Genomic DNA, 27,167 nt, shown 5'->3' with positions numbered 1-27,167 from the left:
ATCTGTACAGATGCTGTGTGTCCTGAGAGATTCAGAGACAGACTGAAGCTGGATCATGTGACTGGATCTTTGACCATCACAAACATCACAAACACTGACTCTGGAGAATATAAACTGAAGATCACCAGCCGCAACATCGACAATATCTTTAGCGTTACTGTACATGGTGAGTCATTTATAAAATTAAAGCCAAGTTATCTGTTTAGATCAAGTATCAAGTTTAAAATTCAATACTAAATTATTTTAGCGCAAATGGCGATAGACGCTATTTAATAGATGTAAATAAAAGCCTTTGCTAATGTTGACTATTGCATTCTGTTTAAAAAAAACAAACAAAGAAACAACTACCACACGCATAGCTGGTAGCATTGCTTTAGTTATCACACTATTATAAGGGCGTTTGTGAACAAAACTCTTTAGATTAGTGACAGTTGCTCATTTTATTAACTCTGATTGACTTACAGTAATTTCTGTGATTGGTGACTGATCTTCAAAGATTGTTGTTAATAAAAATGTTAATGCAATACAAGTGCATCTATCATCAAAACAACATTTTAGTGAGCTTTTCTTTTAGTTCATTAGCTGCACTTGTGTTCTGGTGGAGATGACAGTTTCTCATGAGACTCTTATCTTCTATTACGATCCATTTAATTGAAGAATTGATGTAAAATAAGTCTGTGATGAGAAAAAATGGATAAAGGATTTTCAGTCTGAAATTCCTGGAAAATTTAACCACAATGTTGTGTAGTTTTTCCCCCTTTCTTTCATTCTTTTGTTCTTTTGTTTTTCGTTGATCCTCCAGCAGATGTTGGTTTGTGTTTCAGGTGTTTCTGCTGCTGAACGAGATGAAATGAAGAGAAAGTCAGTGAAGGAGGGAGAATCTGTCACTTTAGACACTCGTGTAATAAAAAAAACAACTGATGCGATCAGATGGTATTTTAATGACTCTCTCATCGCTGAAATCACTGGAGATCAGAGTAAGATCTGTTCAGATGTTCAGTGTAAAGAGAGATTCAGAGACAGACTGAAGGTGAATCAGACTGGATCTCTGACCATCACAGACACCAGAATCACAGACTCTGGAGAATATAAACTACAGATCAGCAGCAGCAGATTCAGCATCATGAGGAGTTTCACTCTTACTGTCTCTGGTGAGTATCATCTCGTCATTCAGTGCATGTTTCCTTGTTATTTTAGAATACAGTTCAATGTTTTTAGGTCCACTAAATGAGAAAGTGGATTGATCTTTAAAAACAACGCCAGGTTTATTTATCAGTTAAAATCAAGCAACACTGATGATCCCCTGAACAGACCGAAACTCTAATCAAGACAGCTTCTAATGGGACATCTCATGACACTGAGGCTGCTGATCAGATACAATTCTCAACAGCGCACATCATATTAGATCATTTTAAGATCATATTAAAGCTATACTAATGCAACCCATTTTTCTTAAAGGTGTTATTTCAGTTTAGCTGTTTATTTCATCAGAGGAGCTTGGACAATAACATGATGTGAATGTTCTGATCTGTTGCTAAAATGTATCTGTTCAGCTTCAATTATTTTCATTAACGGTGTAATTGATTTGTATTCTAAATTATTTTCATTATTTCTACTGTAAGAACTATAGTGTAGCCTAATGGTAAAGGGGTAAAGCCATTATTGTTTTTGTAGGTAAAGTCTTATTTTGGACACTAGATGGCGTCACTATATTTAATTACATTTTAATTCATATGAATTTTCAGGGATTTTTTTTTCTGAATCGGAGCAGACCAGTCTGTCTCTGATCAGATCACAAACGTAAATGCCTCAATTTTGACAAAACTTTCACACTGTTTATTTGAATCAAAAACAGGACTCCAACATCTGAGTTCAATTCCCATTTAGTTTTTGTATTAAAAAGGTTTGTTTTGTTTTTGTTTCTTCACTAGAAGTATAATCTAGGCCTATGCAAAACACCAGTCAGATAATTTGTCATTTAGGGTATACTCAGAAAAAGTATCTTTTTATCAACAGGTATTTCAAGATCAGATTGGTAACGTTAGTGAAAGTTTTGTTCACTGATAAAATTATGACTGCTGCTATCAGATGACTCTCCAACCATCAGGCCACAACCTCCCCCTTTTCACAAGCATAGGGCCAGTTGTGGCCTGATGGTTAGTGAGCTGGACTTGTAACCCAAAGATCTTGGGTTCAAGTCTCAGTACGTTTTTATTTCTGGTGTTTTATGCCTTTAATTCAATAGGACAGTAAGTGAACAGGAAGTGAAGTGGGAGAGAGATAGAGGGACTGGATCAGGAAAGGTCTGCAAGTCGGGACTCAAACTCAGGAAGCTCAACATTAGCTACATGGTCTGCTGTGGTTTCCTTCGAGAGCAGAGCAACAATGAAATGTGAGAATTATATTCAGCTGATTTAACAAGATGGAAATATGTGAATTGTTGTATGAAAATATACATATATTTTGTCTTTATTCAGCAAACTTAGCAGTGTTTAACCAAGTTTATTACTGTTCAAACAGGCATCAGGAGGCAGGAGCGCCGTTCTTCCTTTAAAAATAATGCTGGGTTATTTCAACCCAACTTTAGGTCAAATATGGACTAACCCAGGGGTAGGCAAGTTCGGTCCTAGAGCCGCAGTCCTGCACAGTTCAGCTCCAACCCTAAAAAAAAAACTCACCTGCCTGAACCTTAGTAATCCTGAATGGATTGATGAGCTTGTTCAGGTGTGTTTGATTAGGGTTGAAGCTGAACTCTGCAGGTCTGTGCTCTCTAGGACCGAACTTGCCTAAACCTGGACTAACCCAATCGTTGGATAAAATTTTTACATTACATTTTTGATTCTCTTGCTGGAAATAACTACTGAAACTAACAGTTTTTTTTCTGAACTCCAGGTAAACAGAATCCTGTGTTATCTTGTTTCACATTTCACACTGTTTATCATGATAAAAGTTCAGCGAGTTACAGATGCTCAAACAAAAACAGTATAACAGGACTGCCTAGTGTTATCAGATTGTGTGCCTTTTGGTAGCTGTGGAACCAGAGGCCTATTCTGCCTTTTTTGAGGTGATAGTTGTATTTCGGGGGAAGGGTCCATAGACCCTTTGGTTAGATGAGGAGGCGTTAGATATTATTTGTTAGATATAACAAATAGCTGTGTGTCTGATTGGTCCAAATGCTACATACTTAAAGTTAACTTAATAAAGATAAAATATTTCCCTTTATGTGCACTCAATATATAAATACATTACCCAAAAATATTGAATGTGTGTTGCCCTGAATTATGTGTAGGCTACAGCTGAATTAACAAAATGGAAATATCTGTTTAAATGAGTTTGGTATCGGTCAGTGTTTTTTTTTTTTTTTTAACATTAGCCTGTTTATTCTTTGGTGTTTTTTCCAGCAGCATTTATTTACAGCACATTCCTTTCCGGTAAAAGGCTTTTTCTGTACAGTCTATAGTAAAAGTGCTATTGAAGATGTGATTTTGTTCTTTGGACACTGGAGAGTGATGTTGTGCTTGTGCTACATCTGCTCAAATGTCCAGCAGAGCACATTGTGTTTGATGACACTATAGACCACTATAATGCACACAACTAGACCAGTACATTACAGAGAAGGGGGCACACTTTGAAGAATGGAATACATTTTTAATAAAGTATCTATATTTCCATATGAGAGAGAATATTTAGCTGAGTGTCTGAATGATGCGCTATTGTGAGCCACTAACATCTCACACACCACAATAACAACTGAGAGGCTATATGTGCAAAAAAAAAAAATATTGCTGAAATAGGCTTAAAAGGATTTAATTCAAAGTGGCAAAATAAAACGGAGTCATCCGGTGGAGAATATGTGAACAAAACCACAAATGTGTGAGTTGTTGTCCTATGAACTCAGTTCCAGTGGAAACAGTATTTGATCATCGTTTTTTAGGAACATTTTCATACACAGCATCCGTCTTTGATTTCTGCAAGAAGACATAAACTCAATCAGGAAACTGCTGATATGACAGAAAATGAATAGCAGACCAACTTTATAATGCTCTATGAATAACATTTACAACAATACATTAGTAATGTACAGAGATGTATAGTAACGAAGTAGAACTACTTCACTACTGTACTTAAGTAATAAAAAAGGCGGTATCTGTAGCCTACTTTATAAGAGTATTATTTTTTTCTCCTACTTCCACTTTTACTTCAGTACATATTTTCGATGAGTTTGATACTTTTACTCCGATATTTTTTTATGTGCTGCATCGTTACTCGTTACAATTATAAAAATGTTACGAATCATTCCATTACAACACTGTAAAACCCGACAAGTAAACTTAACTCAAACCATTTGAGTAAACAGATTGCCTTGATTTAAACCATGTAAGTTTTTTAACTTTGCATTTAAGCAATTAAGTGATTAACTAAGTGCTGATTGAGAATTAGTGATGAACAGCTGCTGTTAACAAACAGAATCACTGAAGAAAAGAGAAACACAAGAACTACTACAACTGACTTCAGACACAGTCTTAGATGAAATCAACTGAAATAAAATACATGAAATCTCTCAAGATCTGATTAAACAACCCCACAAACAGCATCACCAGCTCCACTTATTAATAACCAGACTGACTTTATTTCTGTCAGACGTCTACAGAGGATCTTCTTGAGAATGAACTAAGGACTAGATGTGGATTTATTGTTTCATTTGAAGTAACCATGTTAGAGATCAGTGTTTGCTTTAGTTGTGCTCTAGACCCTTGACTTCTGTCTTAGTGTTTTCTCTGGCTATTGTAACCACATGTTTCTGAAACATATTAGTTGTATCTCAAAAGCCCAGAAGAAATGCCATAAGCATTTTTTACTTAACCTATTGATGATAATCATCAATTATTTAACTGTTCAGAGTGTAACCTCTGATGAAAAGGGTGTTGTGTAATTAGTTAAATAATATAGTAAAAGTGATTCTAAAAAGCAGTTGTTCTGTGATTTATCAGCTAATATGACGAACTTTCCAAACTCTTTGATCTTTTATGGTGTCAATCAGTCACCACAGACATCAACAATCAGCATATGAACCTCAACAATGGTGACCATAATAAAAATAAAATAGAGCAGAGCATGCTGGGAGCCATAGATTAGCTTTGTACTATAATAATACCCAGCATGCATTGCATCATGTTTTATTTTATTTTATTTGTCACCATTGTAGAGGTTCATATTCTGATTATTGATGTCTGTGTGTGACTAATTGCTGCCATAAAAGAAAGATGTATGTGCACAAAATGTTTGATAATTTTATGTAAACGGATCGCGACGACGAAGCCACCAGCTGTTTGAGAGACTTCCATTAAAATAAACTTAACTAATTATGCAGCACCTCTTTATTCAGATTTTGAACTCTGAACAGCTGCATAATTGATGATTGTCATCACCAGTAAGCTGCATAACAACCAATACCTGTTAGTGGTTCCTCTGAGTGTTAGAGTTATAACAAACATGTTTTAGAAACACACAGTTATAACAGCCAGAGAAAACACAAAGACAGAAGTAAAGGGTTAAGAGCCCAACTAAAGCAAACACTGATCTCTAACATGGTTACTTCAAATTAAACAATAAATCAACATCTAAACCTTAGTTCATTCTCAATGACATCTTTTGTAGACGTCTGACAGAAATAAAGTCAGTCTGGTTATTAATAAGTGGAGCTGGTGATGCTGTTTGTGGGGTTGTTTAATCAGATCTTGAGAGATTTCATGTATTTTATTTCAGTTCATTTCATCTAAGGCTGTGTCTGAAGTCAGTTGTAGTAGTTCTTGTGTTTCTCTTTTCTTCAGTAATTCTGTTTGTTAACAGCAGCTGTTAACAAAAACACGAAGACTGAGGTCAAGGGTCAAGAGCGCAACTAAAGCAAACACTGATCTCTAACATGGTTACTTCAAATGAAACAATAAATCAACATCTAAACCTTAGTTCATTCTCAATAAGATCTTCTGTAGACGTCTGGCAGAAATAAGGTCAGTCAGGTTATCAGGCGTTCATCACTAATTCACAATTATCACTCAATTAATCATTTCATTACTTAATCGCAAAGTTTTAAAACTTACATGGTTTAAATCAAGGCAATCTGTTTACTCAAACGGTTTGAGTTAAGTTTACTGGTCGGGTTTTACGGTGTAGCATATTTTTAAAACGTATTTAAATATAAAATTTATGTTTATTTGCAACGGTTATGCTAACAACATACAATAAAAAATAATAATAATAATAAACATTTATAACAGTAAAACAGCGACATCTGCTGACGGACACATGCTGCGCTGTCACAGGAACATCCCAGCTGAAGATAATGAGGAAATTATATTGCTCCTTTAGCAAAGTGCATTCCTAACGACTACTTAATGTCACGCACATGCCCTACTCACTCCAAAGTCCCCAATCCAAGGGGATAGGGATGATCACTTACATTTGGAATTTGCCCAGGAAGCGTTCGGTACCGGTACTAGTACCGGCACACCCCTACTTTACAGTACCTTCATACAGTCACCAAAGAATAGTTACGTTAGACAAGTTTAACTCTACACGAGGCGTCATGTTTTGTTTAGCCTGTGCTTCAAAGACTTCGATATTGGAGTGTTGCCATGTCCATGCTTTTTATACTCATATTTGGGATAGCTAATAGTTTAGGCTTCAATCATAAAGCTATCTAGATCAGGGGTCTCCAACCTTTTTGTGAGTGAGGGCTCCCTGAAGGGATAAAATAGTCTTGAGGGCTACTTGTTTGATATAGGCACACACACACACACGCACGCACACACACACACACACACACACACACACACACACACAGTTTCAAGTTTTGAAAAATACAACAACAAACAGTAATATTGTTAAATATTATGACTATTGAATATATAATTACCGTATATACCCGAATATAAGACAAGTTTTTTTGTCCTAAAAATAGGCGTTTTTGTCCTAAAAAATGGGGGGTCGTCTTATATTCGCGATATAGACAAAATCACGGGGGGAAAGGGAGAAAGAATAACGGCATAAATATTAAATAGTGACTGAATGATATACTTTACATAGCCTACTTGTATGTAAATTGTAAAATTAGAAAAGCAACATAATATCTGTGTTTAACTAAATTAAAACGCTGCTCCTCTGCCGCGCGATACGCAGAGAGAACAAGAGAGGTGCGCGCACGAGACGCAGGGCGAGCGAGAGAGAGAGAGAGAGAGAGAGAGAGACAGACAGACAGACAGACAGACAGACAGAGAGGTGCGCGCGCGCGAGACGAAGAGCGAGCGAGAGAGAGAGAGAGAGAGAGGTGCGCGCACGAGACGCAGAGAGAGAGAGAGAGATAGAGAGACGTGCAGATTCTAAATATTTTAAATTATTGAATTATTTTATTATGTTTTAATGGTATATGAAATGTCACCAATAGTTATTTTCTCATTTTATAACATTATCATAAAAAAATGAAAGATTACAATTCAGGCTATTTATAGAAGGTGCTCGGCGGGCGACTCAGAGACTCCACGCGGGCTACTTTAACGTGATTTTCTTGCTCCGTATACAAAAGAGAAACGTGTCTCTGTTGCGCAGTTAAATAGGTCAGTTACAGCACCAGTGAGTGTGTGGGCGTTATTTAACCTTTTTTTTTTTAATGCTAACCAAATTTACCAAGATGGTCTGGCTGCAGACTTGCACTTGTACTCTCAGACTTGCACTATTAAGTATTTGTTTTTTCTACAGGAGGAAATTTGCGTTCATATTCTGCTGTTCTGTGGCCACGGATTTGCCGGTCTTGTCTTTTTCTTGCAGGACCCTGTACGTTATAGTACTAAATTAGTTTTAATAATTTAATCACCACCACAGCGTTTTGTCTCCATTGGCAACATGCACGATTTGTGTCGTTTATATTAGGCCACCTCTCTCATAAATGTAGTAAAACACACAATAATCCATATCAATAAGTTTAATATTTAGGCTATACAAATTTGAGGAATATTGATATGATATTTTATTGACAGCTAGCCAATGCAAATTGTTGTATACTGCAGAAATTACAGTCTGAGCTCAAAGCAAATATTTTTAATAGTTTTCATGCACACTTGACTTAAAAATGATTTAGTAACATTGCTGGACTTGTTAGGTGATGCGACAGCGAGCAGGACCGTAGCTGGGGTTAGCGGGGCCCGGTGCAGGCTGTTCCAGAATTTATTAAGACACCTTCAACATTTCTCACATTAGTTTCAGTTTATTTGCTATAGTTTAGAAAATGGTAATAAAATAGGACAAGATCTCAAGAGTTAAACTGTCCGGACAAATTCATCTTGATAATGTCAGATAACTTTAATATAAAGGATTACAGTCAACCAAAACATCAGACAACTGTTAATATGACAATTTTTACACGACTATCAATACTTTGTTGACCAATCACCAAGCAGTGCTTCATTTTGTTCAGTCTGTGAGTGTTTCAGTTCAGTGTTGCTGTCCGTGAGACGCGGTTCTCTGCGTGTGAGAACCGCGCCCACGAGTAACCCTTTAAACTCTTTTGAATGTTTAAATTGGCAAGGCTTAAAAACATGTGAAAATGTTACGCTTTCGTGGCGATACACAGCAGTTGTCTGTCAACTGTCCTGAGCATCTTTTTATGCTGGCCTGAGGCCCCCCACCCCGTGGGCCCCTTTAATCGCCACACGCAATACATAACGGGCTTGCTGCAGGTTTCCATAAAATCTCTTTAATATTAGGCTATCTATGGAGTTAAAATAGCTTTCATCATGGATATTTAAAGCAGATGTAAACTCTATCCACATTAGAAAAAAACCCACCACTTGATAAGACCAAATTACGCCAGTGACATTATTGCTTACAAATAAATTCCACAAATCAATCAGAATGTGCGGGGTGAAATGTCGCCCTTTTATGGACCAGTTCTAAGCAAGTGTACATGTTGACCTTAACATTGACCTATTTTACAAGCCAGGTAAAATTCTAAAGTAAAAGTGGTCGAATTTAGAGCTTGTCGTCATCTATGAGCTTTCGGGAGCGATCAGGGCGCTTGGTCAACAGCATCAATGACCACGGCAAACACAAAAGACTCCGGCTCTTATTTAGAAACGTTTTACTTGGCTTGTGAAAAAGAAAAAAAAGCATACCCTCACCATTCACTATCGTCATATTAAAAAGTAAAAAAGGTGATTGTCATTACATTTTGCTTAACTGGATGAACTAAGACCTGTTAAAGAGTTTATCAGTAGGGATGTATTACTGTTGGAAATCCCCCAGTAAATTAAATGCATTTCCTATGCTTACATTTTCATTTGTGATAGCCCGGGTATTTTTTAGCCCTACAAAATGATAATAGCCTTAACAATGGAAAGATTTACTCAGTATTTACACTGAAGTGCAAACCTTTGTATAAATGGAAAAAAATGCTTAAACTATTCTTTGATAATCTTCCTATTTGGCTACTGTAGGTCATAGTGCTGTAGTTGGGCCCCTAGACCACCAACGTCTGTTCACTATCTGTCCGTTACACATGAAACACAAATCTTCAATCAGATTAAAGGACTGCAACAACTTCTTGCAACACAGTCATGAATCATCTTACCTTTTTTTGTATTTTTGTTTTGCACAATGTTGAATCAGAGTCGTCTTCTTGGGTTTGCACTGCATTAATAAATCACAGGTGTTTTAAATAAATGTTTTATATATATATATATATATATATATATACAATATAATTTTAACAATGTATCTTAAAATATATTTCTACAGATTAATTTCTTGTTCTCCTGACCTGTTTTTCTACTTTTCCTGCAGATGCAGCACACCACGACTGCAGCTACAATCAACAGAGATCCAACAGATGCAGAAATCAACACTACATTCAATAAAGGTAGGCTCTGATCTGTAATGAACAAAATGAATCAATCTGTTTGCTCTACAACAAACACTATGAAACATCACCACAATTTTATGCACAAAATGAGCTCATTTCAATTTTGATTTCTGCTACAGGTCTCAAAATAGTTGGGACGGGGCATGTTTACCATGGTGTAGCATCTCCTTTTCTTTTCAAAACAGTTTGAAGACGTCTGGGCATTGAGGCTATGAGTTGCTGGAGTTTTGCTGTTGGAATTTGGTCCCATTCTTGCCTTATATAGATTTCCAGCTGCTGAAGAGTTCGTGGTCGTCTTTGACGTATTTTTCGTTTAATGATGCGCCAAATGTTCTCTATAGGTGAAAGATCTGGACTGCAGGCAGGCCAGGTTAGCACCCGGACTCTTCTACGACGAAGCCATGCTGTTGTTATAGCTGCAGTATGTGGTTTTGCATTGTCCTGCTGAAATAAACAAGGCCTTCCCTGAAATAGACGTTGTTTGGAGGGAAGCATATGTTGCTCTAAAACCTTTATATACCTTTCAGCATTCACAGAGCCTTCCAAAACATGCAAGCTGCCCATACCGTATGCACTTATGCACCCCCATACCATCAGAGATGCTGGCTTTTGAACTGAACGCTGATAACATGCTGGAAGGTCTCCCTCCTCTTTAGCCCGGAGGACACGGCGTCCGTGATTTCCAACAAGAATGTCAAATTTGGACTCGTCTGACCATAAAACACTATTCCACTTTGAAATAGTCCATTTTAAATGAGCCTTGGCCCACAGGACACGACAGCGCTTCTGGACCATGTTCACATATGGCTTCCTTTTTGCATGATAGAGCTTTAGTTGGCATCTGCTGATGGCACGGCGGATTGTGTTTACCGACAGTGGTTTCTGAAAGTATTCCTGGGCCCATTTAGTAATGTCATTGACACAATCATGCCGATGAGTGATGCAGTGTCGTCTGAGAGCCCGAAGACCACGAGCATCCAATAAAGGTCTCCGGCCTTGTCCCTTACGCACAGAGATTTCTCCAGTTTCTCTGAATCTTTTGATGATGTTATGCACTGTAGATGATGAGATTTGCAAAGCCTTTGCAATTTGACGTTGAGGAACATTGTTTTAAAAGTTTTCCACAATTTTTTTACGCAGTCTTTCACAGATTGGAGAGCCTCTGCCCATCTTTACTTCTGAGAGACTCTGCTTCTCTAAGACAAAGCTTTTATAGCTAATCATGTTACAGACCTGATATCAATTAACTTAATTAATCACTAGATGTTCTCCCAGCTGAATCTTTTCAAAACTGCTTGCTTTTTTAGCCATTTGTTGCCCCCGTGCCAACTTTTTTGAGACCTGTAGCAGGCATTAAATTTTAAATGAGCTAATTAAGTGGATAAAAGTGTAAAATTTCTCAGTTTAAACATTTGCTACGTTATCTATGTTCTATTGTGAACAAAATATTGGCTCATGTGATTTGAAATTCCTTTAGTTTTCATTTTATTAAAATTTAAAAAACGTCCCAACTTTTCCGGAATTCGGGTTGTATATATCACCAAAAGTATCACCGGTGACGTACCTGAGTGAATCTGACAGAGTTGAGTGATGTTGAGATGTGTGGTCTGGTTTCTGATGGGATTGTTGATCACACAGGTGTAGCTGTTTTTCTCCTGATATTCCACCTCCAGAGGTAGAGAGAGACTGATGCTGAGATCAGACACACTGATGCTGGACAATAAACTGTTTCCTTTGTACCAGGAGAGAGTCACATGACCCACATTCACCACTGAACACAACAATGAACAATTCTGCTGTGATGATGAAGATGATGAAAGATTTTGTGAATTATCTCTGATAATGTTAGGTGTGGGCAGATGAGCTGGAAAATATAAGAAAAGAAGAAAAACAGCAACCTTGGTGTATTGACAGTCGGTAATTGTTTAAATATTTTTGAACAAGTGCTTTAAAAAGTTTTACAATTAGAATTAAATGTACATGTTTTTTATTAAAGCTCGCCAAAAATGTATTCTATTCCTCATAACCTCACTGTAACCTTTAAACAGTGTACTTTTTTCTTTTTTCTTGATAATCAGATTTGTTCCGTGGAATGAGTTTAACATGTATTGAACCTGTAATATTCCTTCAATAAAAAATAAATATATATATATATTTGGATAACAAGAAAGAGACAAATGATCTCTACTCACCATAGACGGAAACACTGAATGTTTTTAATGAGAGTTCAGCTGCAATTCTCTTAACTTTATATTCTGAAGCGTGTTGAGTTCTGATGTCTGTGATGGTCAGAGATCCAGTCTGTCTGTCCAGCTTCAGTCTGTCTCTGAATCTCTTATCAGGACCGTCATATGTGGAGAAGATTCCAGAGGCTCTGTTTATTTGAGCTATCAGAGAGTTTTCAGCTCCAAAATTCCACATTATTTCATCATCTTCAGGTATTTCAGTAACATCAGTGTGAAGAGTGACAGAATCACCCTCCATCACTGACACTGACTGTGTTTCATTTGTCTCAGAACCAAACACACCTAAACAAACAAACAAAAACACATCTGTTAACTGTTGGTTTGCAAAGCATGAGATCAATTTGTAACATTAAAATGTGAAATGAATAACAGCAGCAGAGCGCCACATAAAACAGAAGTTGACATGAATAATGTAGTCTTTAATGCATTTGAAAATTATGTCCTGTAAAGCAATAACATAATTTAATTCTGCTGGAGAATTTTATTACTTTCATATAAAACAAAAAAGACCTGGGAAAAAAAACAACAGCAAATGAAGATTATTTCTTCTTAACCAGCAGCTGCTTTATTGCGCTGAAATAGAAAGAAATTAAGTTGTAAGAATGATTTTATAACTTACCAGTCAAATGTAACCAGCCAAAACAGAATAAAGCAAGTGCATGAAACATTTTCTTTACCAGTTCAGTGTCTGATCTAATAACTGCTAACACTCAAACCGTTTTTCTGGTGTGTGAGTCCTCCTCTGACAGAGTTTGATCCTCCCAGTGTGTGCACACACAATCACATTGAATGGAAGTTCATTTAATTTAATTAATTTAATTTAATAAATCAATCAATGTACAGTCATATATAATACAGGCCAAAAACATTTATTAAGTTAACTTTACCTGTGAATGGTCGGAAACCTATTCTCAAAAAACCTTTATCGAATGGAAGATGGATAGATATTTTTATCTATTTAAAATGCCATGTTTGATCATGTTAAATACGTACAAATAGACGACTAGAACATTTTTGCATATGATTATTAGAATAGTCAGCCTAAATTTAATGATGAAATAAATGGTTTAAAATAGTTTTATGATCATTCAGTTTTTGCAAATTGCATAGCCAGTCTGAGGTGTGACAAGCAGCTCATTTTCTGAGTCAAACTGAAACCTGCTGTGGTTGGTTTTCTTCGGTTTGATCTGTTGGGTGGACAAACAGTTTGTGCATGATAATGGCCATTGGTTTGAGGTTTAGTTTGCAGGTGAAAAGTGTTTTTCTTGCCTGCAGTTAAGAGCACACAGTTAATAGCCTCACAGAACAGCTTTGCCGTGTAACAAATGAAATGGATCCATGAATCATTGAAGCCTTGCATACTCTGCTATTCAGTTTTGCAGTGAGACATGGAAACAATCACCAGAAACAAGACTGTGTAATATTCGTAATTAGGATTAGCAATGGCAAAGATATGTAACACTTAAAAAAAAAAAAAAACATTGTTTTTCCTGTTCATTAACTTTCAGCACATTACCATTTCCACAGTTGTCTTTAAAACTTGGTAAAATAGTATTTGACCTAAGTTATTGAGCTTAAAAGGATCCTATTATGCTTTTTCACTTTTTCAACTTAAGTCTGTAGTGTTGCTGTTTGAGCTTGCTGTTAGAAAAATGATCTGCAAAGTTACAAAATCCACTTTAAAATGAGATTTTTTATTTAACAGAAATTTTATTTAACAGAAATCACTTTTCAAAAACTACAACGAATGACTTTTTTGAACTACAATGCATATTTTCTAGGATTTGTGATATCACAAAGATTGACGAATGGGACGAGATCTGGTTGAGCTGCACTAGAGAAGACAACAAGTGTTATCACTATGTCAGAAACAGGCTAGCTGTCCCAAGACAGACAAGCTTAGAGTGGTTACATTCATTCAGGTTTAAATCGCGCTCAGGATTATTTGTTTTTGCACTGAAGCTCAAAGCAGGTGACTATGGTAAGGGGCATGACATTTCACGACCAGGCGCAGAGTGCTGCCACACACACACTGGCTCAGCTAACCAATCAATCATAGCACCCACTGGCCCAGCTAACCAATCAATCGCAGCACACACTGGCCCAGCTAACCAATCAATCACAGCACACACTGACCCACCTAACAAATCGATCACATCACCCACTGGCCCAACTAACCAATCAATCGCAGCACACTGGCCCAACTAACCAATCAATCGCAGCACACTGGCCCAACTAACCAATCAATCACAGCACACACTGGCCCAGCTAACCAATCAATCGCAGCACCCACTGGCCCAACTAACCAATCAATCGCAGCATCCACTGGCCCAACTAACCAATCAATCGCAGCATCCACTGGCCCAACTAACCAATCAATGGCAGCACCCACTGGCCCAACTAACCAATCAATGGCAGCACCCACTGGCCCAACTAACCAATCAATCGCAGCACACACTGGCCCAGCTAACCAATCAATCACAGCACACACTGGCACAGCTAACCAATCAATCACAGCACACACTGGCCCAGCTAACCAATCAATCACAGCACACACTGGCCCAGCTAACCAATCAATCGCAGCACCCACTGGCCCAACTAACCAATCAGTCGCAGCACACACTGGCCCAACTAACTTTCAGCACATTACCATGTCCACGGTTGTCTTTTAAACTTGGTAAAATAGTATTTGACCCAAGTAGGAGTTTACACAACAGTAAATTATTGAGCTTAAAGGGATCCTATTATGCTTTTACACTTTTTCAAATTTAGTTAGTCTGTAGTGTTGCTGTTTGAAAAATGATCTGCAAAGTTACAAAATCCACTATAAAATGAGATATTTTATTTAACAGAAATCACTTTTCAAAAACTACAATGAACGACTTGTTTGAACTACAATGCATATTTTCCAGGATTTGTGATATCACAAAGATTGACGAATGGGACGAGATCTGGTTGAGCTGCACTAGAGAAGACAACAAGTGTTATCACTATGTCAGAAACAGGCTAGCTGTCCCAAGACAGACGAGGTTAGAGTGGTTACAATCATTCAGGTTTAAATTGCGCTCAGGATTATTTGTTTTTGTACTGAAGCTCAAAGCAGGTGACTATGGTAGGGGGAATGACATTTCACGACCAGGCGCAGAGTGCTGCCACACACACACTGGCTCAGCTAACCAATCAATCGCAGCACCCACTGGCTCAGCTAACCAATCAATCGCAGCACCCACTGGCCCAGCTAACCAATCAATCACAGCACACACTGGCTCAGCTAACCAATCAATCACAGCACACACTGGCCCAGCTAACCAATCAATTGCAGCACTCACTGGCCCAACTAACCAATCAATCAATCGCAGCACACACTGGCCCAGCTAACCAATCAATCACAGCACACACTGGCCCAGCTAACCAATCAATCACAGCACACACTGGCCCAGCTAACCAATCAATTGCAGCACTCACTGGCCCAACTAACCAATCAATCAATCGCAGCACACACTGGCCCAGCTAACCAATCAATCACTGCACACACTGGCCCAGCTAACCAATCAAATCACAGCACACACTGGCCCAACTAACCAATCAGTCGCATCACCCACTGGCCCAACTAACCAATCAATCGCAGCACACACTGTCCCAACTAACCAATCAATCACAGCACCACCTGGCCCAGCTAACCAATCACAGCACACACTGGTCCAGCTAACCAATCATAGCACACACTGGCCCAGCTAACTAATCAGAGCAGGGACTGGCAGAGCTAACCAATCACAGTAGCCTACATCTCGTATTTTAGAAGGTGGGCCTTCATTTGATACAGTTACTAGCCATTCATGCCAGACTGAGGAGAGAGGTGTTGTAATAATGTAAAATATGTGAAAGATAATGTTTTTCGATACAAACCTAGTATGAGAGACTGTTCTAGTACACCCCCAAAACAAGATCAAGACTTTGTAAAAGAGCATAATAGGACCCCATCAGATAGGGAATAAATCTACCAAAAGGAAGAGATGGGGAGGGGGGGGGGGGGGTTTCCAGTTTTCAAGTAACAGCAGCAGTTTACAAACTTCAGTCAGTCACACAGAAGGGAGAATGGTGCTGGTGGTCAGTCATCATATAATAGGGTCAAACCGAGCGGCTACCTCCCGCTCTCTCTGACGCCAACAAGGGAGTGATTAAAACTATAATTCATCGTCTGGCCGTTTGAGGCTGGCTGCAAAAGAGAGTCAATCCCATAGAGCCTACATTTACAGCCTGGTTCAAAAAAATTTTTGGTCTATGTAGCTATATCGTCCCCTTGGAATTATAAGGTTCTATCTGCATTCCGAGTAGTTTTGAGATATTGAGCTTCAAAGTTTTTGTGTCCCATTCGACTGTGTAGATAGAACCTTTTTGTTTTTTAAATAAAAAGTCCCATAATGTACCCAACATTAAAAAATCTATCACATAATGTAAATCCGTGGAAAGAATATCATTCAAGGCAGTCAACTTGTTCCAATCAGTACACTCAAAATATTAGGGAAGCATCCAAATGGACTAATCGAACAATGCAAAGCAGAATAAACAGGAACCTGCAGCGCAATGATAAATTATTGATTGAATATTGCACTCCAGTAGCATGAGCTAGAACGAGTCAGTCTGTTGTTCGCCCACTGTGCAAAGTAACGTCCAGTGGACGTCTTTTTATGTCTTTTTTGCAGACGTTGAAAAGACGTCCACTGAGGAGCCAGAATGAAAGTTTTTATGACGTCTTTTTTGACGTCTTCTGTACGTCTGATTTAGACGTTCACAGAACCTCCTTACAAGGTTAAAAACTAGTTCAAAAGTGGTCAGCGGAAATATTTTCAACATCATTTAAGGTTCATTTAGACATAATTTATACTGTTTCTGGACCAAATCAACACTCTCAGGATGCATTAGATTTAGATGTTATTTCAATGTAACACAATGTAACACACAATGACACTGTGTTTGTCCTAAAATCAAGAAAATAAAATAATCTTCATGAAATAATGAAATAACTGATGATTGAGCATGTGGTAAAATCAACTGCAAATCAAAGACATTAAATCTCTGAAGATCTCAGCAGAGGAGGATCAATTTACATCATTTACATCAACATCATTTGAAGTCACAAGGTTTAGGAGATATATACAAACAAAACAACACTTATTTCATGACCTCAAATACTTGTAATGTGATGACTTTATCATCACTAACAAAGAGCTGATAACACCTGACCTCTATTAAATTTGACTTTCTTTGTTACAACAACAGTGTTTCACAAACACACAGTTATAACAGCCAGAGACAAGCTAACACAAGAAGTATGAGGACCAAGATCCCAACTAAACCAAACACTGTTCCATGTTTGTGGAGATGTTTGATCCTCCTCTGCTGAGATCTTCAGAGATTTAATGTCTTTGATTTTCAGTTGATTTTACCACATGCTCAATCATCAGTTATTTCATTATTTCATGAAGATTATTTTATTTTCTTGATTTTAGGACAAACACAGTGTCTGGAAATTACATTGAAATAACATGAGTCTAAATCTAATGCATCCTGAGACTGTTGATTTGGTCCAGAAACAGTATAAATGATGTCTAAATGAACCTTAATTGATATTGAAAATATTTCTACTGACCACTTTTGAACTAGTTTTTTAACCTTGTAAGGAGGTTCTGTGAACGCCTAAATCGGACGTACATAAGACGTAAAAAAAAGACGTCATAAAAACTTTCATTCTGGCTCCTCAGTGGACGTCTTATCAACGTCTGCAAAGACATAAAAAGACGTCCACAAGACGTCAACTGGACATAACTTTGCCCAGTGGGTCGTTATCTGGCTCGGCTCGGTGTTCATCTTCAGTTCTTTCTTCACATCAGTTCAGTCAGTGGATATTGGTTTGTTTGAACTCCGAAGTGTCAGCCACATTAAAAAGGTTAACAGCTTAAGTCATTTGTGGATTGATGCATAGCCTACTGGAGACGCGAACCGTTTCAAACGATGCAGTTCGATTTGGTGAACTGGTTCAAAAAGATCCGGTTAAATAAATAAATAAATAAATAAATAAAGTTAACATACAGCTCGTGTATGATATTTATTGTTTTTACTGGAGGAAAAATAGGAAAATGGAACAGCTAATAGAATTGGTGTCGTATCTCCATCCTGCCAGCAGAGTTCACTCAAAGACCAATAAACACATTAGGCTATTATTTACGAAATTACAGTTAAAAAACGGACAAAAATATGTTTTCTATGTGCTTGTGTACAAATAATTGTTTCTTTTCTATTTGGTTTTCTAAAAAAAAAGTACATCCATCTCCTTGTTTCAGTTTCCTGTCTAATATCTCTCTCCTATTATGTTGCTGGCTCATTAATATTCAACATACTATCACCATACTGGGCAGAAATGCAAATTTAAAAAGTACTAGTATCTATTAAGTTCTGGTCTAAAGAGTTACTAGTAACTAAAAAATAAGTACTAGTTCCATTTTTTGTTAACAAGAATAGTTTAATTATTGGAATAAGTATTAGTATCTAATGATTAATTAGTTTAGTTTAGTTTTAGTTTTTAGTTTTAATTAAGAACCAGCGGATCATTTTTTGGGCCTTATACTTATACTTATTAAATTATCATAAACAGAAGGAAAAAGTTTAGTGTGGAAAAAGATAATGGAAAAATGGCAGCAACAGTGGGATAATGAAATCAAAGGGAGACATCTGTACATGATACAAAATAGGATAGGTAAGGAAAGTAAGAAAGGGGGGAATAGGAAGGAACAAGTCATAATAAACAGACTGAGGATTGGACATTGAAAGTTAAACAAAACTCTTCATATTATAGGAAAACACCCAACAGGATTATGTGATGAATGTCAGGAGGAGGAAACAATTAATCACATCTTTATATCATGTAAGAAATATATACTAGTAAGGCAAGAGTTTAAGAATCAGCTACGGGAAATAGGTATATTAGAATATAATGTTAAAAATATAGTAACATGTGGAAATAATGACCAAGGACGGAGATATTTGTTTAATTTTCTAAGGAGAACTGGACTGGAAAGACGAGTTTAAATAAAATTGAGTAAGCTAGAGTGAGACAACAGATGGCAGTAATGCAACACTTTGGATGCCAAGTGCCGTGAAAATCCAATGAAGAAGGAAGAAGAAAAACCCTATTGCACTCAATATTATCAAGCTGCAGACTCGGAGCCTGCTGCATCTACAGTCCCGCACCCAGAGTCCCGCATTCTCAGACCCCTCGTTTTTCGAGACAGCGCCTCCTGCTGTTCGGAAGATCGTATAACACCCTTATCCAAATGCCATTGAAAACATCAGAATGCAATATTACGGTCTCTTTTTATTTAAAGTTATCCAAATAAATATTTGCGTTTCCTGCTTAATGCATGTGCCAAAAAAAATCATTGTGTTCTCAAACTAACTAATTACCCAGTATTTATTTTTTGAGCGTGGTTGTAATGGAAAGGAAATTACTGATGCAACGATACAAATACAAATTGAACTATCATCTGAAAAATATTATGTGACATTACATTGCTACAATGTTTTAGTTTGTTTTTGTACAATGTTTCAAATTCCATTTTTTTTCTTTCAGCTCAACATATAATGGTCTAATTAACATTATACCATGCTAACATTACAAAACCTGTTTTTTGATATTTTGAATGTGAAGCAAAACTCAAATAATAGACAAAACACCAATAATGAACAATTCTGTACTTTATTTAACGATCACCTTAATCACTGTCATCTTGCTGTAAACAGGACAAAGCAAAGAAAAAGGGAAGAAAGAATTGTGTTAGTGACTTTATTTTCTTCTTCAATTGCAATTAAAAAAAACTCCTCATTTATAAGTTGCTTTGGATAAAAGCGTCTGCTAAATGAATAAATGTAAAATGTAATGTAAATGCATAAGGTAAAATAATTACTTTCTGGGAGGCAAATGTTGCTTCTTTTCTCATTCTTTTTGCAATCACCCGGTCAAATTCCTCAACTTCACTAAAATAAAAGATGAATGCCATTGTCAAAAATATTGTGTAATAATAATATTTTTTTTGCATATGCAAATTACAAGCATACCTAGGGTGATAAGTAGGGCCACGAAGGAACACCTCCTCAGCCTCCTGCCAGGATAATGCCTGCAGCTCACATAGGCCATGAATGATGGCCTGTCCATATAAATAAATACATTAATTAATGTATAAAACATTTCAACTTATGGCAATATTAGAAACAATCCAATTGACAAACATGTGCGGGCCTACCTCAGGAAAAAGAAAACTACAAATGAACTCCACTTCATTTGTGAAGTTCAGTTGAGTTTTACAATTGTGTAGCAGAGCTTTGAGGTGTTCAAAAAGAATGGCACACTGCTGCTCACTGTCCATGAAGATTGGCACACGTGGCTTTAGGGGGAACCACTTTGATGGTTTCCCATTGAGAACATCCTGCGGTGCAAACAAAAAGTGTTGTTTTATATATACACAAGCCATCAATGAATAATTGGCATAACCATTAAAAATATAGCTAAAGTGCATATTGGATAATCAATTGACAATGTTGTAGTTGACAATGAGCACAACCCTGGGTGAGTCATTTAGGAATGCTAATCTTTAAATGGTGAAAAATGAGCATTTCAGTACCACTAAATGCCGCTCTGTTCCCTTTGAAGACACAATGCAGTCCACCAGTGCTTCTTCAGTTCTTGTCCGATCTTGGACTGCTTGGACGTGCTGTGGGACATCTTGTGTGGTGCTTCTGCTTCTTTTTAGCCTATACAGAGGTTGAGTTTTTGCCTCCAATAAGCATTTTGCCTCGTCTGTCCAGAAGGCAAACCTGCGCCCATAGCTTGCAAACAATAATAAATAAAAAATTATAGGAATAATAATAAAAAGAAAAGAAAAGAAATTGTCGCTTAAGAGAGTTATTAAGGGTGTTTAGTTACTCATGCTAAATAAAATGTTGTATTGAAAAAATATTCAAAAGTAAATTAATTTAAATAAATTTAACTCATATATGGGACCTCTGAATAATATTTTACCAAAATGTACAATACTTTTTGACATACCCGTCAATTTGAAATCGTTCCATTAGCATAAGGCACTACCATTTTCTAATCATGGGCATGTCAACCTGAAAGAAATGCCCAGTTAAAGGTCATACTGTTTTCTACTTTTACCAAATAAACTTAAAGTAAATAAAATAAACATAAATTTCCTTTTTTTAACTTACCTCTTGGAAATCGAACTCGATGTCACAGACCATTGAGAGGGTGTACTGAAATACAGGAGACAAGCTGTTGTTAACACTGTTCACTAGACCTTACTTATAAACAAATGAAAGACCCTACCATCAGCACAAAAACACCACAGTCATTTCCTCTTGTCTGACGTGGCAAAGCCTATGATTGAGAAAATGAGAAAGTCAGTTTAGAAATTAATAATAGATAAAAGGTACGGATGCAAAATAATAATTTGTGCAGTAGAATTATCACCGAAAAATTCTTTCCAGTCATTTCTGTCCAGATCCCTGGATCAATTTGGTTGGCAATTTGTCTGTAGACAAAAAAACATGAATATGACTGATCAAATTTAAATGACAGCTCACCTGTAACCTGAGAACAGTGTCAGACACACCATGCAAAACAGGCTAAATGAACGTAGCCAAAACATGCAAGAAATGGCTAGGAGAACATAGCCAAAAATTAGAGTTAAGGCAATAGAACATGGCCTTTAAACTTTGAACAAAGCTAATTGTATAGTAGAACAAAAGCTAGAAATGGCTAAAGGAACATAGCCAAAATTAGAGCCTGAAACTGCAGGTCTAAATTCATAGGTGGACCTAAAAATTGCTCTGTATTCCACATCTCCAAAGCCGGATTCGTGCTCTGCATACTGAGAGTCTAAAAAGACTATCTCCCTTCGAAGTGGCCTCATAATCTATAATGTGTTAAGGTGTAACAAGATTTATTTCTAAAGTTCTTGGAAGAAGCATTGATGATAAATTTAGTTTTAGAAACACAACAATTACGCTGTAATCAACATATCTATGAGACACTCAATATCTAGTAAGAAATAATTCCTTACACAGACAATGTAGTGGTCAGGCCCATTAGCTTTTGTCCATGCTGGAAAGACTATCAAGTCTTTCATATCTGCATCCTCCTAAAATTGATTTCAGAAATTATGAAATTTTTTAAATAAGAATTTATGCCTTTTTATAGTTTTTACCTCCCACTCACTATATACAATCAACGGTAATGCTGTAACAATGTTTGGGGTTTCCTTCCAAGTAGGAACAACATAAAAGTTCTCTATGCATATATCTTTGCCCTATGGAAAAAGAAAGCAAGCAAAAATGTAGGTTAATTCAGACACATGTATACTCTTTGAGAGTTTACATTGTAATATTTTATATACATACAATATTCCGAGCCTTTTCAATAATAAGCTGCATGCAGGCGTTTCCAATCTGCAATAAATAATTAAATTAGTCACTCATTAGTGAATGTTTAAATACAAATATAGCTTTCCAAATGCAGACTGCTTACGTGTGAATCCATATCCCTCAGCAAACCCAAGCTCCAAAACTCCTCTCTAATGAGACACAATTTCCCCTCCACAAATATTAAATAGACTGTTCATATGTTGGTGTATCGATGAGCTATAAAGCAGTTTGATTAAAAAAGAAATCATTGAATAAAATTGACGATACTCACCGTGTTTCGGTTCTTCACGTGTTTATCCATGTGTTTATCCGATCCAATTTAATAGGTGGCGCTGTCTCGAAAAACGAGGGGTCTGAGAATGCGGGACTCTGGGTGCGGGACTGTAGATGCAGCAGGCTCCGAGTCTGCAGCTTCATACTACTCATTGCACTAACTTCTCAATTAAGTAAAACAATGGAAAGAATAATCACAGAAAGAATAACGTATTTTTAGAGAGTAAAAATCTGCTGTCCCCTTATCAGAGTGGATTCCGTAAGGGACGGAATACAATGGACTCTATATTATGTCTAGAATCAGACATTAGAAAAGCACAGGCAAACAAAGAAGTAGTGGTAGCTATCTTCTTTGATGTGGAAAAGGCATACGATATGCACTGGGAAGAAGGATTATTAATTAAGTTAAAGTCTTTAGGAATTGGTGGTAGAGCATATAACTGGGTTCAGAACTTTTTATTTGACAGAAAAATACGTTAAAGTAGGTGAAGAATATTCTAGAATGTATACAGTAGAGAATGGAACACCACAGGGTAGTGTATGCAGCCCATTATTATTCAACATAATGATTAATGGCATATTTTCACAAGTTGAACATAACATTGGAAAATCTTTATATGCAGATGATGGGGCTTTGTGGATAAGAGGTCGCAATATAAAATATGTTCATAAAAAAATGCAAAATGCGATAGAGGAAGTTGAAAAGTGGGCTAATAAATGGGGGTTTAAATTATCTGTATCAAAAACACAGGTCATTTGTTTTTCAAGGCGGCTCAAAAGCATACCCCTCTCTTTTAAATTATATGGGAATCCTCTGGAGCAAGTAAAATTTATAAGGTTTCTTGGAGTTTGGTTCGATGAAAAACTCACATGGAAAATTCATTTGGATAAAATTAAGAATAAGTGCAAAAATATTATTAATATTCTTCGGTGTTTATCAGGACGGGAGTGGGGAGCTAGTAGGGCATCCCTACTAAGTACATACTGGGCACTCATGAGATCTGTGTTTGATTATGGATGCATTGCCTATATGTCAGCAGCAGAAACAAACCTCAAACAATTAGATGTATTGCAAGCACAAGCCCTAAGAATCTGCAGTGGATCATTTAAATCATCACCGGTATCAGCTATGCAGGTGGAGATGGGAGAAATACCATTAGGTATAAGACGAATGAAGTTAATGTTGGCATATTGGGTCAATATCCAGGGACAAAGTGTTTCACATCCTGTAAAGAGTGTACTGACAGATTGTTGGGAACATAATGAAACTAATTTTATGAGTTTCGGGTGGATAGGTGATGCAAAGGCGAGGAATATAGGATTAAATCAATTACAGTATAGCAACACGGTCTCAATATCCTCCATCCCTCCTTGGTTATTCCCCTTGCCAACTGTTGACCTCAGTATACAACAGAAAATAAAGGATCAATCCAAGCAAACTCCAGTGTGGTATATAGTGCGGAATTATTTTGAGAGGCATTTCCAAGATTCAGTGTTTTTGTTTACGGATGGATCAAAAGACCCGAAGACAGGATATGCAGGTGCAGCCGTGTATATTCCAATGAATGATTCTTACATTAAGAAAAGAGTTTCTAACCATTTATCAGTTTATGCTACAGAACTATTGGCAATTTTAATGGCCCTGCAGTGGACAGAAGAAAAGCGAATGAATAACATAGTTATTGCATCTGATAGCTACTCGGCACTGGAAAGCATAAAATCTGACAGATCGTCTTTTAGGATGGATATAATCAATGAAATATTCCATAAATTGTATAACATAAAGCTTATGGGTATATCAATTCAATTTATTTGGGTTCCTGCTCATGTTGGTGTAGTGGGTAATGAGAAGGTAGATATTTTGGCTAAACAATCTTTAAAGTTAAAGCAGATAGATTTACAAGTTCCATTAAGTAAAGCAGAAGCTAAAGTGTTCATTAGGAAATATGTACAATCGATATGGCAGGTACACTGGGATGGTATTGAAACAGGAAGACACTTATATAATATTCAACAACAAGTTGGTGCTGGGAGGAGAGAGAGCAGAAACAGAATTGAAGAGAATATTATAACCCGCCTGAGAATAGGTCACACAGGATTGAATAGCACATTGTTTAAAATTGGCAAGCACCCTACAGGGGAATGTAATCACTGTAGTCAGCAAGAGACAGTTGAACATGTAATACTTCACTGCAGGAAATACAACAATGAAAGACGTCATTTTATTCAGTCACTAATTAAAGCTGAGCATAAAGATTTTTCTATAATAGGTATACTAAAGGAAAAAGCTATATATGATAGTATTATTAAGTTTATTAAAGAAACGAAATTAAGTAAAAGAATTTAGTTTTTTTTTTTTTTTTTTATGTGTTGTTTTGTTTTGTTTCCTCATGTCGCATTATGTCAATCCTATAAGCATGTATCCTGTCCACATTCCAGTCCAGTCGGTGGCGGTAATGCACCGTTAAGTTGGTTTGCCAACCGCCAATAAACACCAAAGAAGAAGAAGAAGAAGAAGAAAAACCGGCGTGCCATCCAAGTAGGGCTCGCTGCAGCCTGCGGTGGACATCCAACCCCGCCCACATCCAAGCGTGACGTCAGATACCCCGCCCACATCCAAAGACGTCACATATCCAACCCTGCCCACCCGGATGTGCCATCATAAACCGCGCCTATATCCGTCTACGTCACGTTCTCATTAAATTTCAAACAGGAAGAAGCGTCGAGAAGACTGAACTGAAGAAGTTTGTGACGTTTTTAATCGGTAAAAGAAGGAAATATTGTTTTGCGATCGCCAGAAAGAAGAAGAAGTTGTTGTTATCTGTATTTGCCAGTTGCCCAGAAGAGGAAGAAGTTATCTGCCATGGCTGTAAGTAATGAAAAATTCGGTTTTTAGCCCAAAAGTGTTTGTCACACTCACTGTATGTCTCTGCTTAACGTTAATAGTTAAAATGGTAAAATGTACACATTAAATTATCAATGAATATTTTGTTAGACATGAAGTGAAACGATAGCACACAGGCACGTTATAAGGCTACCAACACTGCTGTGTTTACTTTCATAATGTCTATAATGCTCCTAACTGTATCCTGATAAAATGTATGTGCATTGATTCATCCTTCATGTTTTTTTTTTTATATCCCTGACACATAATACTGATCTCTCTCACACACACACACACACACACTCACACTTCACCTCTCTCACATACATGTACTCCCCTGGCCCCATGCAAAACACATGGAATATATTTAATGATATACACTGACAACTCTTGCACAATAACTTGCTTGAGCAACCACACAATTCACTATGTCTTACTATGTCTCTGTTCGTGGCAAATCTTTGTATCCTTCTATATACACATAATATTTATCATGTTTTACAGGATCCTACACCTCTGCAGTCCAAACCTGATCCAGAACAGTTCTGCCGTGATGGGGGGGTTTGAATGTCCCTGCTGCAGTTTCACCACTGAAGAGAAGTTATCTTTTACACTTCACCTTCTAGAGAACCACATAAGTCATGCAGTGGACCATGGAGGTATGGTGAGAGCATGTCTTTAGATAATGATTGGTTTTTGTGTTTTTAAATCATATATGCATGTATATGTATGTTGTATAATCTAAATATGTATGTGAATCTCAAAGAACAACAAGATGAACTGTAGTTTCTTGGGAACCACTAAAGTGATGAGAATATTGTTGTTATTTATCTATGTGTGTTTTGTAACTTGCTGTGTACACTCTACACTTTTGTTAATTTTTTTTTCTACAGGTTACTTCATCTTAAAATGAATGGCCCGTGGAAGATCATTATAACCAAGGTACGAGAATGCAATCATCAGTTTTTTTTTTCAGTCCTTGTTCTGTAGTTTTATGTATAAAAAAAAAAATAATTATACATTTAAATATTTGATAGAATATTCCAACCCAGAGAGAGGGACTGGATTGTGGTCTGTTCATGCTGATGGTAAGCAGTGAATTACAGATTCTGAGCAGTTATGGGGATGGCAGAAGTTTAGTTTAGTTTACATGCAGTATTTAGATGAATACGGTCTAGTGTTATCTGTACGTTACAGTAAATTGGTGTCAGTTAATTTCAATATTTGAATTTTCTCAATGGTATTTGTTGTCTGTTTCAGTATGCACTCTATATGGCCCTGGACTGGACATTTGACTTTAGCCAGGTGATGACCTCAAATTTTCTTTTGGAAGGTTTTCCTTTTTTATTTATTTATTTTTTCCAGAAGTTTT

The 27,167-nt window shown here is 36.9% G+C and overlaps 1 protein-coding gene across 1 annotated transcript in view; it reads left to right on the top strand.

The window, feature by feature from the left end:
• Nucleotides 1-27,167, top strand: part of LOC132160265 (carcinoembryonic antigen-related cell adhesion molecule 3-like) — a 387,492-nt gene that overhangs the window by 305,267 nt on the left and 55,058 nt on the right. Inside the window, exon 4 of the mRNA XM_059570008.1 lies at nt 825-1,030. Within this exon, the coding sequence (XP_059425991.1) occupies nt 825-1,030 (206 nt within the window). The remainder of the gene's footprint in view (nt 1-824; nt 1,031-27,167) is intronic.

The sequence above is a fragment of the Carassius carassius genome, chromosome 16 (genome assembly GCF_963082965.1).
Source record: "Carassius carassius chromosome 16, fCarCar2.1, whole genome shotgun sequence".
Classification (NCBI taxonomy): domain Eukaryota; kingdom Metazoa; phylum Chordata; class Actinopteri; order Cypriniformes; family Cyprinidae; genus Carassius; species Carassius carassius.
The sequence above is the reverse complement of the archived record's forward strand: the minus strand, read 5'-3'. Positions and strand labels throughout refer to the sequence as shown.